This window comes from Trichoderma asperellum, chromosome 2, assembly GCF_020647865.1.
Source record: "Trichoderma asperellum chromosome 2, complete sequence".
In the NCBI taxonomy this organism is placed as follows: Eukaryota; Fungi; Ascomycota; class Sordariomycetes; order Hypocreales; family Hypocreaceae; genus Trichoderma; species Trichoderma asperellum.
Genome location: NC_089416.1, coordinates 1,352,836 through 1,366,181, shown reverse-complemented (window position 1 = coordinate 1,366,181; position 13,346 = coordinate 1,352,836). Strand labels below are relative to the sequence as shown.

Below are 13,346 nucleotides of genomic sequence, written 5' to 3'. Positions count from 1 at the left end.
TTCCACTTATTGCGTTAATAGTCTACCTTTTTGCTACGCTCTGGTCTAGAATGCAGAGCGTCACGAAAGAGGGTGGGAAGCATGGGTCCTTGAAGCCATAATTTCCCTTCAAGTACTGTACAATGAGATTTCCGGCTCCCTGGCGTCTTTAGAAACTCACGATCGCGGCGTGAGACCAGGATCCTCACGATCGGGGCCAGGGTCCTGGTCTCACCGAGTGGAGAAGCTGGCATCGAGAGCTCTCTCGAGTATAGCCTTCAACACACCCTTGTCTCTTCAGGCCTCCCCACGACCCCATCCAGGCGATCATCAAGCCAGCCAATCTGCTCAGCCTCTGCGGACAGAGAGACGCGGCTCGCACAACCGGTGTGCAGGGGTCTCTGCCCCTGCTACTCTTAGTGCAGCCAGGGCGCATTAGCTCTATCTCGGCCTTCTTGTTGTCTCTTTTCTCTGCCGTCCTTCTCGCCTCGCCTCGTTGCGGCCAATCAATGGCTCGGATCCTTACGACGCCAGTGTGGGAGCCTTCGCTGGCATCCTGATTTGCTTCTCTCCAGGCTCAAAAGGGGCAGTCATGCCGTCTGGAACGCTGTTAAACTCGCTTCTGCCACGGCCTCTTTGGGCGCTGGGCTCCCTACTTGGGCCTGCTTTCATCTTTCTTGAACTTCCTCGCTTCTTTGATTCTCCTATCTTCTATATCTCGAGACCTCAGCCGTCTAAAACCTGCCCGGGTTCATCTCCATCCTTCTCACTCGGTCTTCTTCCTGCCGACCCCTCCCCCTCACTCACTTCATCTCTCACGCTTCCTCTCCCTCACTCTTCACACTTTCTCTCTCTCCCTCGCATCCAGTGCGGAGTCGGGTGGGTAGCACAAACTAGGCCATTGGACTCAAGATCCTTTGACTCTCAGGCGTAGGGTGGCCATCACACGCCAATCACAGGCATATCAGCAGCTTTGACACAGAGCAAAGTGGCCACTAGTTTTCAGTCGAATCACCACCCCCCTAGTCTTTCCAGCTCGAGCCCACCACCAAAGAAGCAAATATGGGAAGTCCCATCGTCCCGTGATTATTCATCTTCCTACTGCAACTGCAAGAGCCTCAGCTCTTAGTGGGACACCGAAGCGTTTACAGACAGAGAGTACGCACGATAACCCCTTTGCCCATTTAGACCTACGCAAAGTTTATCCCAACATTCTTGACCCTTGGTTTGTCCAACAGCTCGCCGTGGCAGCACAGGGTTTCCATAACAAGGGCGACCAAGTCTTATGTTGCTGGTCCTTGGCTGTGACCCACTAGGCCAGCCACGAGCTGCAATAGCTGCAATACACAGCTGTCTCTTGAATTTGAATCCTGGTTTCGTTAACTGCTGCTTGGAGTACGTAGTAGTACCGCTGTACTGCTTTCGTAACCCTGCCACTGGCTGCAGATTGGAGAGCGGGGCGATTCGAAGAGCAAGCCATCGTCTCAATCAATCGTCAATACTGAAGTTGGCATTGGCCTTAGAAGAGGTTTCACTTCAGCCTCATGGCTTGATAGGGGAAGCCCCCCTTTAGGAAAAAGAAATCTCGCTGCGCTAGATTCATCCTCTACTCTATTACCCCGTCACAGCAGACGGAGTATTTTAGGCTTGAAGCTGCAGTTTATGATCTCGAAGTTGGCAGTAATAGAATCAGCGCACACTATGCAGCCGCTTCAAGCCACGCATCTCTTCACATTTGGGCTCCCTGCGTCGCCCATTTCTCTCTCTTTGGAAGGTTTGGTCCTTCAATACCTTAAACAAGCTTCTCAGAGTGTCCAGCGAGTTGAGGAAGTGTCTCCCTTATCGTCTGGGCCAACATGCTCGTCCTCGCCTGACGATGCCACCGCCTTGCTAACGGAGATGGGCGACTATTTGACCCGGACTGCCATGATATGGGCCTATCTTATTGAAAACCTTATCAAAGGGCCTCATATTGATCATGTTACTCTGCAAATCCTCGAGAATTCTCGAGCCAAGACAAATGTTGCGGATCTTACCGAGGCCACTTCGCTGGACATCACTCTCGGCCGCCTTCGGTGCGTCTATTTATTGTATTTTTGTTGTTTAGCACTGAAGTGTCCATACAATCTAACCATATGTTACTTCCAACATACAGTAAGATGCGTGACATGGCAGCGCAACACTCTCAGGATATTCAAACCATATGGAAGCTTGGAAGCCACCGGAAGGCTAGTCTATCATGTCTAGTTGACCCTCGGCCGTCTTCATCGTTACACAGCGAAGACACATCCGCAGCTGCATCGGCAGCCTCTTCGGAGTCCAACTCAATGCCAGAAGTGTTTAATAATACCTCACATGCAGCCGAATGTCATAAGCAGATTGCCGACGCGGTGGCTTTGCTGCAAGATGGAGCAACAGTTGGAAGGCCAGCGCATGCACCATTACCCTCGTTGCCACTCTTACCACCGGCTCAATCGCTCGATTTGCCGCCAATATGGCCAACACAGTCATCGGTATCTACTTCACCTGTAGCATCGCCGCCGCCGGCTCCGCAGCAGCAGCAGCAGGAACAAAAACGGCAACAGCAAGAGAAGCAGCAAAGACAGCAGCAGCAGAAGGAGCAGCAGCAGAAGGAGAAGCAAGCATTACTAGCAGGAACAAGAATATTTCTAGCAAACGAATTACCAGGCCAAGGAGCACAGGCAAGGGCGACGCTCAGAAAGCTGGTGCCCCTGATGCCGGCACCGAGAAGGACAATGTTAAAAAAAGCGATGCCAAAAAAGACAGGCCCAAGGCCTGTGAGAATATTAACGCCAATCGTGGCTCCAGCTCCTCCTCCACCACCGCCTCCACCACCACCAATTCTTACTCCTCCTCCCCCTCCATTTCGGCCACCTCCTCGCTCGGCGGAAGAAATAGCAATGGCCGCATCGGCATCAGCTGCGTTAGAAAACATACTTGAGGAGGTTGAGGAAGAAGACTCGGATGAGTATTCTGACGACGGCCTGTTTGCAGGTATCAACTTGAAGGCTTTGAAGCAGCGGGGTAAAGGAAAATATTATTGTCCTAGAGGCCATCGCTGCGACAAAGGTGGCGTTGATAAGAGTGGAAACCTAATACTTTTCGACCGTAACTCCTCTTTTGCGTATGTAGAAACCTCTGTCTGCCAGCATCGTGGCAAGCCTAACCGTCTATCCCCTGTTGTCCTCCTCCATCCCAATCCCAAACCCTGGGAGATGTGGAAAACAGATGCATTAGGACAGGTGTCTTATGCACCAGCTAGCATGTTTGCTAATTTATCATGCAGGCAACATTGTAACAAACATCGCAAGCCTTGGCGGTGCGATGTACCTGGCTGCCCGAATCCTCCCAAGAAGCGCCGATTTGCGCGCCGTGACGGATTGGAAAGGCACAAAGCTACAGTCAAGCATTACTTTATGGCGTAAGTACTTTAGGATGAGACCCTCTTTTGCCACCTAATTAGCTGCTGATACTAATCACGATTTGATGTATAGGCAAGTATGAACGCAAACAAACCATGAACTTACCCAATACTCTCATCTCCTCTATAGGCCGAAAAGAGGGGCAAGAGAAGCTGGATGCCAAAAAAAGAAAGCGAGGGAAATCAAAATGGTCCACATGTGACGGGCAAAGTCAGCCCGCAGCTTTACTCATACGGGTAGCACAGGCATGAAAGAAACAGGGGCCAAACCGGCGCCATGGTATGTCTCAGCAACTACATACAACAAGCACGACCCCTTCCGAAGGAATCAGGCAAAAGCACGGCGGTCAACCACCTGAAGCCTGGTTCGAGTCGGTGAGGCTTCCCCGTCTCCACGTCAGCGGCTCTCCCCGAGTCCGCGCTCTGCTAGCCTCGACGCCGTCCAACTGGGTGGATCAAGCTATGGCCGCCGGTCTCTGCCACCCGAAGTCACGGTACCCATCTCCCCGTGTACGCTAATAATAGGGTTGCCAGTCAGTCAGGAAGTCTAAACTACTGGGTTGCTCGTCTTTCACGCTATCGATATCTTGTGACTGATCTCTTTTTTTTTTTTTTTTGCTTTTGCTTACCATCATTTTCTTTTCTTTACTTTTCTTTACTTTTTCCTAGTTTCTCAGCTCGATTTTCAGCTCGGAGTGGGGGCGTGTTTTCTTTTCATTTCTCTATTTAGCGTTGCTGTTCTTTGCTTGAAACTGGTTTAGCAGCGGGATGGAAAAAGCACAACTCTTAGACTAGGTATATGAGGATAACGATGGACGACAAAATATGGTGTCAGACTAACAACCAAAGGGATAAAAATGATCGAAAAGGGAAAAGTAGCGGGCGTTTAATTAACTCAGGGGGCAGCTGCTCCGCATACATGATTTAAACATCCTGGAGAGCTGAACTCTGGGATCTGCGATGCCTGTTCTTTAGCGACAATCGTTCAGAAAAAAGCAGTAGATTCTAGGTAGTGCTAGTATGTATTACTATTACTAGCAATAGTAATAGCTTCTTTTTAAATCTCCAATTCTCTTACTTTCGTAACCCTGTTTCTCTACCTGGTTATTTTTTTTCCCCCTAAATCAAGGGCGAAAACCTGGTCAGGCTCACTCGGCTCGAGATTTGGGGGCGAAATTAGTGCAATAGTGTAAAGCTTGCCAGGGTGACCAGATGGTGTTTCGAATGCTACCTAAGGAACGGCTACAATCCATTGGGCTCCAATATCTCGAATCGCAATTGGTCTGGCCGTATTCCTGTAATCCTGGCTTTCAAATTACTACATGCCGTATCTTGACAAAAAGCAAGATCCCTTAGTGTTCCGAGCGTCGTACGGAGAAAGCACCTGAAAAGGGCAATTGAGTAAGAGATTGAGTGTTAGGCAGCGTTTTCAACACCGTCTCATCCCGATGTATGCCTAATGTTTGCCATCCGAGCCTCGTTTATGTCCAAATGGTCTCATTTTTCTTCATCTAGCAGCCAAATATGGTAAACCATGGCGGTTGTTGCATGGTTGAACCCCCACACATCATCCATCGGGCCAAGATGCTGCGAAGCGCCAATATTGCCCCGAGCGATCATACATGTCTTTGCTAATATCAAACACCTGTCTTTCTAGCTCGGCATATTAAAGTGTTTTCTTCTATCGAAAGGAAATGAAAAGCAACTGCAAGGTCACGCGGCTCACGCCACCGACTGTGCTGCAAGCTGCACGCTGTGCATGGCACATTGCATGGATGGTAGTATTCTGAGTATGGCAGCAGATCTTTTTTTCTTGACCGGTGAATGATGCCAATGTATTCAGCAAATGAGAGCGTGATATTTGCTGCCATGTGCATATGGTGTAGGCGCAATGACAGCAAGGTCTGCACGGTTGGGTGGACCTCCATGCACCTGCGTGTGTCCGCATGCATAAGTGTACAGGTACAGGTACGAGAGCCGCTCATATGCTGCATCGCGGCATTCATGCGTTCTACTGACGAGGTCGTAAAGCAATGCGCCGAGTTCAAGACCAAAACAGCATATGGCGTGGGGTGGGGGGCAAGGGCGGATGAATCCTAGACTCGGGCAAAGAGTGTCTTCCACATTGCAACGTGATTAAAGTGATATGCACTTTTCTAAGATGCTAAAGGTACCTCCAATATAGGTGAAAACACCACGCACAGCAGTTGGAGTGTCGAAAACCACACAGTGATACAACCGACAGCCAAACGTATCCAAATTATGATTGCCAAGCCATCCTCATCCTATGCTCTGCATTCCATCCAAGGGTTAGTTACCAGGACGACTGGCTACCAACTATTCCGAGACGATGGATGCTCTCCAGATGTTTTGTACTTTCTGCTTGATAGAAAGTAAGAAAGACTTTTTTTCCCCCTTAGCCAGTCTGGTCCGAAGACATAGGTCATGATACGAGGTGATCGAAGCAGGCGAGAAACTTGATGATGCCCGTATTGTCTATAATTAAGACGAGGTTTGTGGAAGCAATATACGTTAATTATCAACTGCGTTATTAACAATTAATAAGAAAGGTACCAACGATTATAATCTCAAATGTGCTAGATCGCATTTCAGAATATGTTAACATCTGACACAACTTACGGTAACCACCTCTTGCCATCATCCTCTCTGGCTCAACAGACCAAAGAGATCATCTATTAGCTACATGTATAATTAACTAATGGGTACCGAACCAGGATTTGCGAGAGCAGTTCGTCACTACTGAATAACGACCGACATATATCGAATAGCAGAATAGTTACGAAAGAAAGGAAATCCAGCCACGGAGAGAAGACAAGTAACACTTGATCCACCATAAGCACTCGTCAGACGCCGAGGTCGGTCGTCATGTCTCCAGCATGTCGACAATGACAAACAATGCATAGCAGACCATCACCCCAAACCAAACCAAACCAATATATGGAACATGGGAGGGGCTCGGCTTCGACGGCCATGCAAGTAACATGTCATGTCCAGAGCATCGGATTCCTACACCAGCGAAAGATGGCGTCATGATGCAGGTCGAAGTTGAGATACCGAAGCCAGTTGATGGGCTTCTGAGGAGCTAAAACAACTCACTCCTATTATCAAATCCAGGGTGCGGCGGTACTTCTCCTCTCCTCTGCTTCGGGTAACAGACTCTAAGGAGAACAGCACAACCTCAAAGATATCTCAATGCTGTCATCTTACCACACCTCTATACTTCTTATGAGACGGTATCGATACCTAGCTGCTCATGGCTCAACACACCACCATCTTGAAGCGTACTAGACCCACGGACTCTGCCCGTACAGGTCATACTCGGAGCGAATGAATTTCGAAAGACAACGAGGCACGTGGCCTATGAATGGTGCGGGCCTAGAGTGTGTTAATGAGCACTTGGAAGAAATGAATGAAGCTCAAGAAGGAACCATAACATTATAGGCCATCCTCATACTTTTATGTCTTTCATCTCTCTTGTCTCTTTCGTCCTGCCAGAATCCAGCATGGAAACATTATCCTATTCGAGGTTGAAGACAAATCTCAGCGCGTTGGCCTGTACGTAACACAGTTGTGCCACGACGATTTTGATTCACCGACTGCAAGACGTCGACGAGGTTTCTGCATTGATATCGAGAAGCGGAGCTAAAGCTAGGTGGCCAACGCTAGCGAGCGAGTGGCGCTCTCTTTCCGACTTCGTTACAGTCCGATGCGTGTCAGGTACAGCCAACACCTTGGCCACAGAGCAACCAGTAGCAGCGGGAAGAGACCATCTCCGTCCTTCTGTGTGTGCTAGGGTTGGTCAGCTCAGTCGGAAACCCCCATGTCCTTTGGATGCGCAGGAAGAAGCACCCCATCGCACACACTTCTACACCGATACCACTAGCTTGCTGCTGCAGAACGTACAGGCAACATAAGCTGCAATACACGCTGTCTATTGCCCACCACTGCATGCTCTTGGCTACATGTGTCCTGTCCTATCAACAAACTTTGCAATGTCTTCTCAAAACATCCCATGCTACGCTAAACAATATCAATTATGCCTACCACGGCCAGGACGGGCTCAGGAGTATCCACAACGCGACGGCGGGATCGGGTACGACGACTATGCATGCATGCAACCTGTGGAGAAAGATTACTTACTTGTAATGGCAGAGACAATGGATCCCCTAGGGGGGAGGGGCCGATGGGGCCGACCGAAGCTTGGCTCTTAGGGCGATCGCTGGGGCAAGAGAGGAGGGAGATGGGAGATGGGGAGAGATGGGGAGATGGGGCGTGGGAACAAGAAGACGAGGGGCGAGAATCGAAAATAGGAAATCGGGAGAAAAGAGACAACAAGGAGATTTGAGTTTGCCTGGAGTCGCACTCATGGTCTGTCTCCACCACGCAGCCGCCGGACGTGTCCTGCTAACTGCTACTGCTGCTAGTAGAGGTAGTAGTGCTACTTACTATTGTACTTGATGCCTCGGAAAATCAGCTGGCAGAAGGAACAATAAGAGGGCCGGGCTAGGACGATACAGATCACTACATGTAGTGAAGCACCTCGGAACAGAGAAAAGGCATGCAGTCGTGCTCTGAGGATGCTCGCCGGGGTATGCTCCGGGTGATAGGAAGCGAGCAGGCCGGGGTAAAATACACACACTGGCTATATTCGTGTGTCATGTATGCAGACGTCTTCGTGCATCAGAGTGCGTGAAAGGGGCAGCAGCCGCGTTGGCGGAGTCTTTACTTGCCAGGGCCTGCGGTAGAACAAGGACCAGCTGTCAGAACTATGTCCAGTACTCTGTGTCATTGAGCGTTTAATTGCTCCCAGGTTTAGAGTCTCCACTAAGAATCAACGCCAGTCCTTGTCTGTGTGTGCTCGTATTTGCACACAGCGACGAGCACACATACACGGCATCCGACGACGCTCGACTTAGCGCAGCTCGTTCCCTTTGACGGCGCCTAGCTCGGCATCCGTACAATGTACGTACGTCGTCGTACATCGACATGGGTAGCACAGAGGCCCTCGACTGCATGGTGTTCCATATTTTAGTGAGAAGGCATCGCAGGTAGCTGCAGGCAACATGCTATAGGCGCCATTTAGCCTCAAGCTTACACGTAAACGGTAGGTACCTGTCTAGGCCGTCTTGGGGATCGATCGAATCTCTGTTATCCCCTTGCTTTTTTCTTACTCCTAGTGTCGTTTTTGCTTTCTTTTTTTCTCTGTTAGAAGCAAGCTGATGTTTATCAGTGTTCCGCGTCAACTGGTACCAGCATTACACAGCGCTAACTAACTACACGCCCCAATTAGCAGAGCCAGAACAGAGTCCCGGCAGGCTCTTTTTTTCGTCTAGTTCCGCTCTATGAATGCCTCCATCAATCATTGCTTTGCTTTTCATCCTCATATCTCCGCTGATGCGACCCTCCTGTTCCCGCTTCCGCCAGCCGGAGCAAGGTTCAACTTGTCCCTAACTCCTCCCTGCCTTTGGAACTGTCTCCTGTTTGTAAAAGCCGGGCCTTGGGTCTTGGGGCATACAGCTCAAGTACGGCCCAGGCTGTGGTCTCGGCTTCTCCATGATAGGGCCATTCATGCGCCATCATATCATACACCTCATACGATTATTTTCCCCTTTCTTCGGATCTGCAGCCATGGTTCTATTTCCCGCTTCCTTGTATCTATCCGAGTCTCATCCCCACGTAGTTGGGGGTGAGCTTTATGTCACAACTTGGAGAAATTTCTTGGGCTTGTTCTTGACAGGTTAATCGCTTTCATACAGCCCCCGATATCGTTGGGCTCTAGCCAGCTGACTCCCCAATAGCATGGATTCCCTACATTCTTGCCTTGCTGGGGGGTGTCCGCATGCGCGAGGGCATCAACACACCACTTGCTCTTCCGTGGACCCTGGCTCATTCCTTTTTTTTTTTTTTTTTTTTTTTTGCTGCCTCTTATGTAAATTGTCGGTTCAAGCTTGCCCCCAATTAAATCCTCGTCTTCTTGATGTTATGCCTGAAAACTCCGAGTATAAAGTTCAAGTTATTTCCTCCTCTAATGGACTCAACATCTCAAGCAAGTCAGAGCGAGCTCTTCACCCTCTAGAAGAACGCCTTAAAACCCCAATACGTCTCATCTATCATATTGGTGTTCGTACTTTCATTTGAAATATCTCTTCTCGTTTTATTCCATCTCAATATCTGCAATCTATCTTGACTTGCCAGCATAAGCTTACAACCTACAAGGACTGATACTGTCCAAAATGCAAATCTCTACAACCATGTCTGAAGCCTTCAAGTCAGGGTCTTCTCCCCCATCACCACAGCTGGCAACGGACACTGAGCCAACCTCGCCCGTTTCGTCAAACTCTTCTATACACAGTGACGTGTCATCAGTTATCATTGTTGGCGCAGGAAATTTTGGTGCTGCCACGGCTCTTAGTCTCGCTAGGAAGGGAGGTATCAAGGTCACTATTGTTGATACCGCTCCCTTCCCGAACCCTAGAGCCGCTTCACACGATATCAACAAGATCGTGCGGGATGATTACCCAGACAAGCTCTACATGCGGATGCTCCTCAAGGCTATGCCCATGTGGCGTGCCGATAAGCTCTACAGCCCTTGGTACCATGAAGTTGGCATGCTAAGAGCTGATGCATCTGACTTTGGTGAAAAAAGCATTGCGTCGTACAAGGCCGTTGGTGTTGCCAATAATGCAGAGTTCTTACCTGTTGATGAGGTGCGGAAACGCTGGAACGGGGTGTATGCTACAGCATGCTTCGGTAACTTGGACAAGATCTTATTCAACCCCACAGTGGGATATGCAGAAGCGGACAAGGCACTGGAGGCCGTCATGCAAGCTGCGGTGGATTTGGGGGTTGAGTACGTCGTTGGCGAGATGAAGTCGCTCGATCTCGGTCCCGACGGCCAGTGCGTGGGGATCGAGCTCACCAACGGCCATACCCTGCAAGCAGAAAAGATCTTGCTTTGCACCGGTGCCAGGACAGGCTCTCTGCTGGTCCAGAGCGCTCCTGAGAACAAGAAACTACACATCGGCGACCGACTGGTGGCAACAGGTGCCATTAGTTTCTGCTCCAAGCTACGCGGCGAGCAGAAAGAAAAGTTTTCCGGTGTCCCTGTGCTGAAGAACTGCCTCCCCGAGGTTAAAGGTGCGTTTTATCATAAAATGCTTCGTTTTCTGATAGACTTTCCTCCCCTCCCGTTCCCCACCTCCAAGGATTATAACCAAGGATTACACTCCCTGTAGCCATGGGTATTTCACACGACCGCAGGAAACAGTCGCTTACCATACGGATATAGGCGAGGGCATGTCAATGCTGAAAGATGGCACCATAAAGTTCAACTGTGATATGTGCTTTACCAACTACGTCAACAACCCCATCACTGGCGAGAAGATGTCAATGACTCCCGAAGCATCAGACTACAACACATGGACGGGTCCAGATTTCGTACCCTTCTTCAAAGAGCGTGCAAGGATGACATTTGATGGTTTGTATGGCAAGGAAGTTGAAAACCTCTCCATAGAATCATACCGTATCTGCTGGTAAGCATCCCGTTTTTCGCTGCAGTCTTTGAAGAATATGTACTTAGACAAAAATCTTCCAGGGATGCCTCTACACCGACTCATGATTTCCTCATTTCGCCTCACCCTCATTGCGAAGGCTTATACGTGGCTACTGGCGGCTCGTTTCACGGTTGGAAATTCTTGCCAGTGATTGGCGATTACATCGCGGACATGCTACATGGCCTCCTCGGTGCAGACTACGCGGACCGGTGGGCGTGGGATCAGAAAGGCGGTGATGGATGCTCTGCCAATCCGACCTATCAAGTTGTCGGAGATTTACAGCATTGGATTTCATAGGCAGTACGAAGTAATACAAAGCCATGAGGAAAACGGGCAGTTAGGTTTAGACAGAACTCGGCAGGTTAGAGGAAATGCCAGGGGCTTAGACAGGATTATCGGCGTAGGAAATAGGTACAAGTTTCTGGGGGGGAACGGTATACACGTGTACTCACGTCCTGGTTTTATTCACTACTTGTTATTTTATCTGTTCCATCTTGACAAATTTCCTAAATGAACGGTAGGCGTAGATGTAGGATTGAAGCATAGCTTGGCACAGCGGCACTGAGACAGTGACTTGGGCTGCAGCCAGGGTCGCAGCCGCACCGAAAAGCAGGCTTTAGCTTCGATGCTGAGAATATGCCAGGTTGCTATTAATCGGAGCTGGCGATTGGACCAGAACTTCGCAGTGTTCACGATATGCATGGATGATGAGGATGATGACCACAACTAACCCCCAATGGGCGGCGCTATTGGACGCCTTTCTTTTTCCTCGCCTGATACTTATATCCGCATGATGTCGTCAAAGGCGTTTCTACTGGGAGATTCCCACTGTCGACACCTATTCAAAAGACCGGGTAGATGCATTGCGGCCGTCAAAGGCGCCTGGGCTGGACCGAAGGAGCCTCCTTGCCCCATAAAGGGGCTGCTATCTCTTGTTTGGGACGGCTGGCTGTGGCTTAGCCGAGATAGCAGTACTAAAACCGAGGACGAATCAGGACAGCCGGATGCTGTGCTATGAGCAAAAATTGCTTTTTAAAAGTAGCTCCAGGTGCATTTAGGCTTCATACTTGCGAGCTGATATAAGTCATACTAAAATCAGGGCCATTTAGTTCAATCTAGGTCATCTACTGCAATCAGAGACATCAAGCTGTTGGATCAACGCCATCTCGATGTAATGGCCAACTGAGTTTGTGAGACATTGTAATTCACCAGGGTGATAGCGATATATTATAATAAAAATATAATATAATTGTATTATGCATATACTATATATCCATTTCTGATTTTGCGACAATTGGAGTTGCTGCATAGGTGCGCAGTCTGCCTATGGCGTCACTAGAGATGCGTGGTGAATGGACATGGGCTTGAATGTTGTTAGCGCTACAGGACAGAACGTGTTACTACTGCTCGTTGTCAAGTCTTCATCGTGGCGGGGGAGGTTAATGCTGATTTCTCATGCGCATTCCGCATGAGGAAATGAAATTTGGCTAAGCGACGAGCTGAAAAGACGTACGGAGTTGAATGTAACAGTATATACTGCTACAATACTACCTGATGCCACGACTCGGCACTGCGTCTTTGGTGTGGTGTTGGGGGACAAGGGTGTTTGACAGTCTCGTTTAGCCTTTTCTTTCCTTTTTATACGCTGATGGATTTACCGCGGATTTCATCGTTGGCTCTTCCCCCCTACCACCTCCCTGCGGTGGCTGTTTCTAAACTCTTCCCCTCGCCGTCATTGTGGACCGATAACTTGGTGAGGCTGTGCTAAGAAGCAGCCTAACAACGAGCTATGCCCTACTTTCACACTGTTAGTTGATATCGCCTTTTGGGATTACAATACAGCAGCCTCAACCCAGATCACAGCTGCAGAGCAAAGGTATGACCCAGCATGTGCATGTTAAATACGTTTTTGGGATATGTGTGCGCGTAAATACAAGGATATCCTGGACAAAACTTACAGACCTTCAGCTTGATGGGTGACCAATTGACGTACATGGATGATGACATCCCAACAACCCTGAAAACCCGGAGGTAGCTCCGGTGATAAACGCAGTGTTATTGGCTGTGTTGATACCGAGCTTGTATTGACTCTATGTATCATTTAAAGGCAGGCTCTCGACACCCTGCTGTTTCTCTCGTAGAGTAATATCACTAGGTAGCAATGCCTACTTATATTAAGAGAGATATCCTTGCTGGTTGTAGACATCTATTACAAGTAGTTGCCGTATTACCTAAGCTCTATTATGAATAAGCTCTATTATGAATATATATTTACCTGCTAATTCTAGTATAAGAGGGCATGTGTAGAAGCAGCACGAAGAGAACATACACTTTTACCTTCCAAGCTGCTT

At 49.0% G+C, this 13,346-nt stretch overlaps 2 protein-coding genes across 2 annotated transcripts; both read left to right on the top strand.

Moving 5' to 3' along the window:
- The first annotated feature begins 580 nt into the window (after positions 1–580).
- On the top strand, positions 581–4,506 carry TrAFT101_002763 (uncharacterized protein). Its single transcript, XM_066126693.1, has 4 exons — positions 581–2,054; positions 2,135–3,124; positions 3,287–3,421; positions 3,495–4,506. The coding sequence occupies exons 1-4, from the start codon at positions 1,642–1,644 to the stop codon at positions 3,502–3,504; spliced, it is 1,548 nt and encodes a 515-aa protein (XP_065982798.1). The 5' UTR covers positions 581–1,641; the 3' UTR covers positions 3,505–4,506.
- Positions 4,507–9,675: 5,169 nt separating this feature from the next.
- On the top strand, positions 9,676–11,292 carry TrAFT101_002762 (uncharacterized protein; the record flags this gene model as incomplete). Its single annotated transcript, XM_024907608.2, has 3 exons — positions 9,676–10,579; positions 10,731–10,974; positions 11,037–11,292. 3 exons carry the CDS (start codon positions 9,676–9,678, stop codon positions 11,290–11,292), a joined length of 1,404 nt encoding a protein of 467 aa, XP_024763875.2.
- Between the last annotated feature and the right edge of the window lie 2,054 nt (positions 11,293–13,346).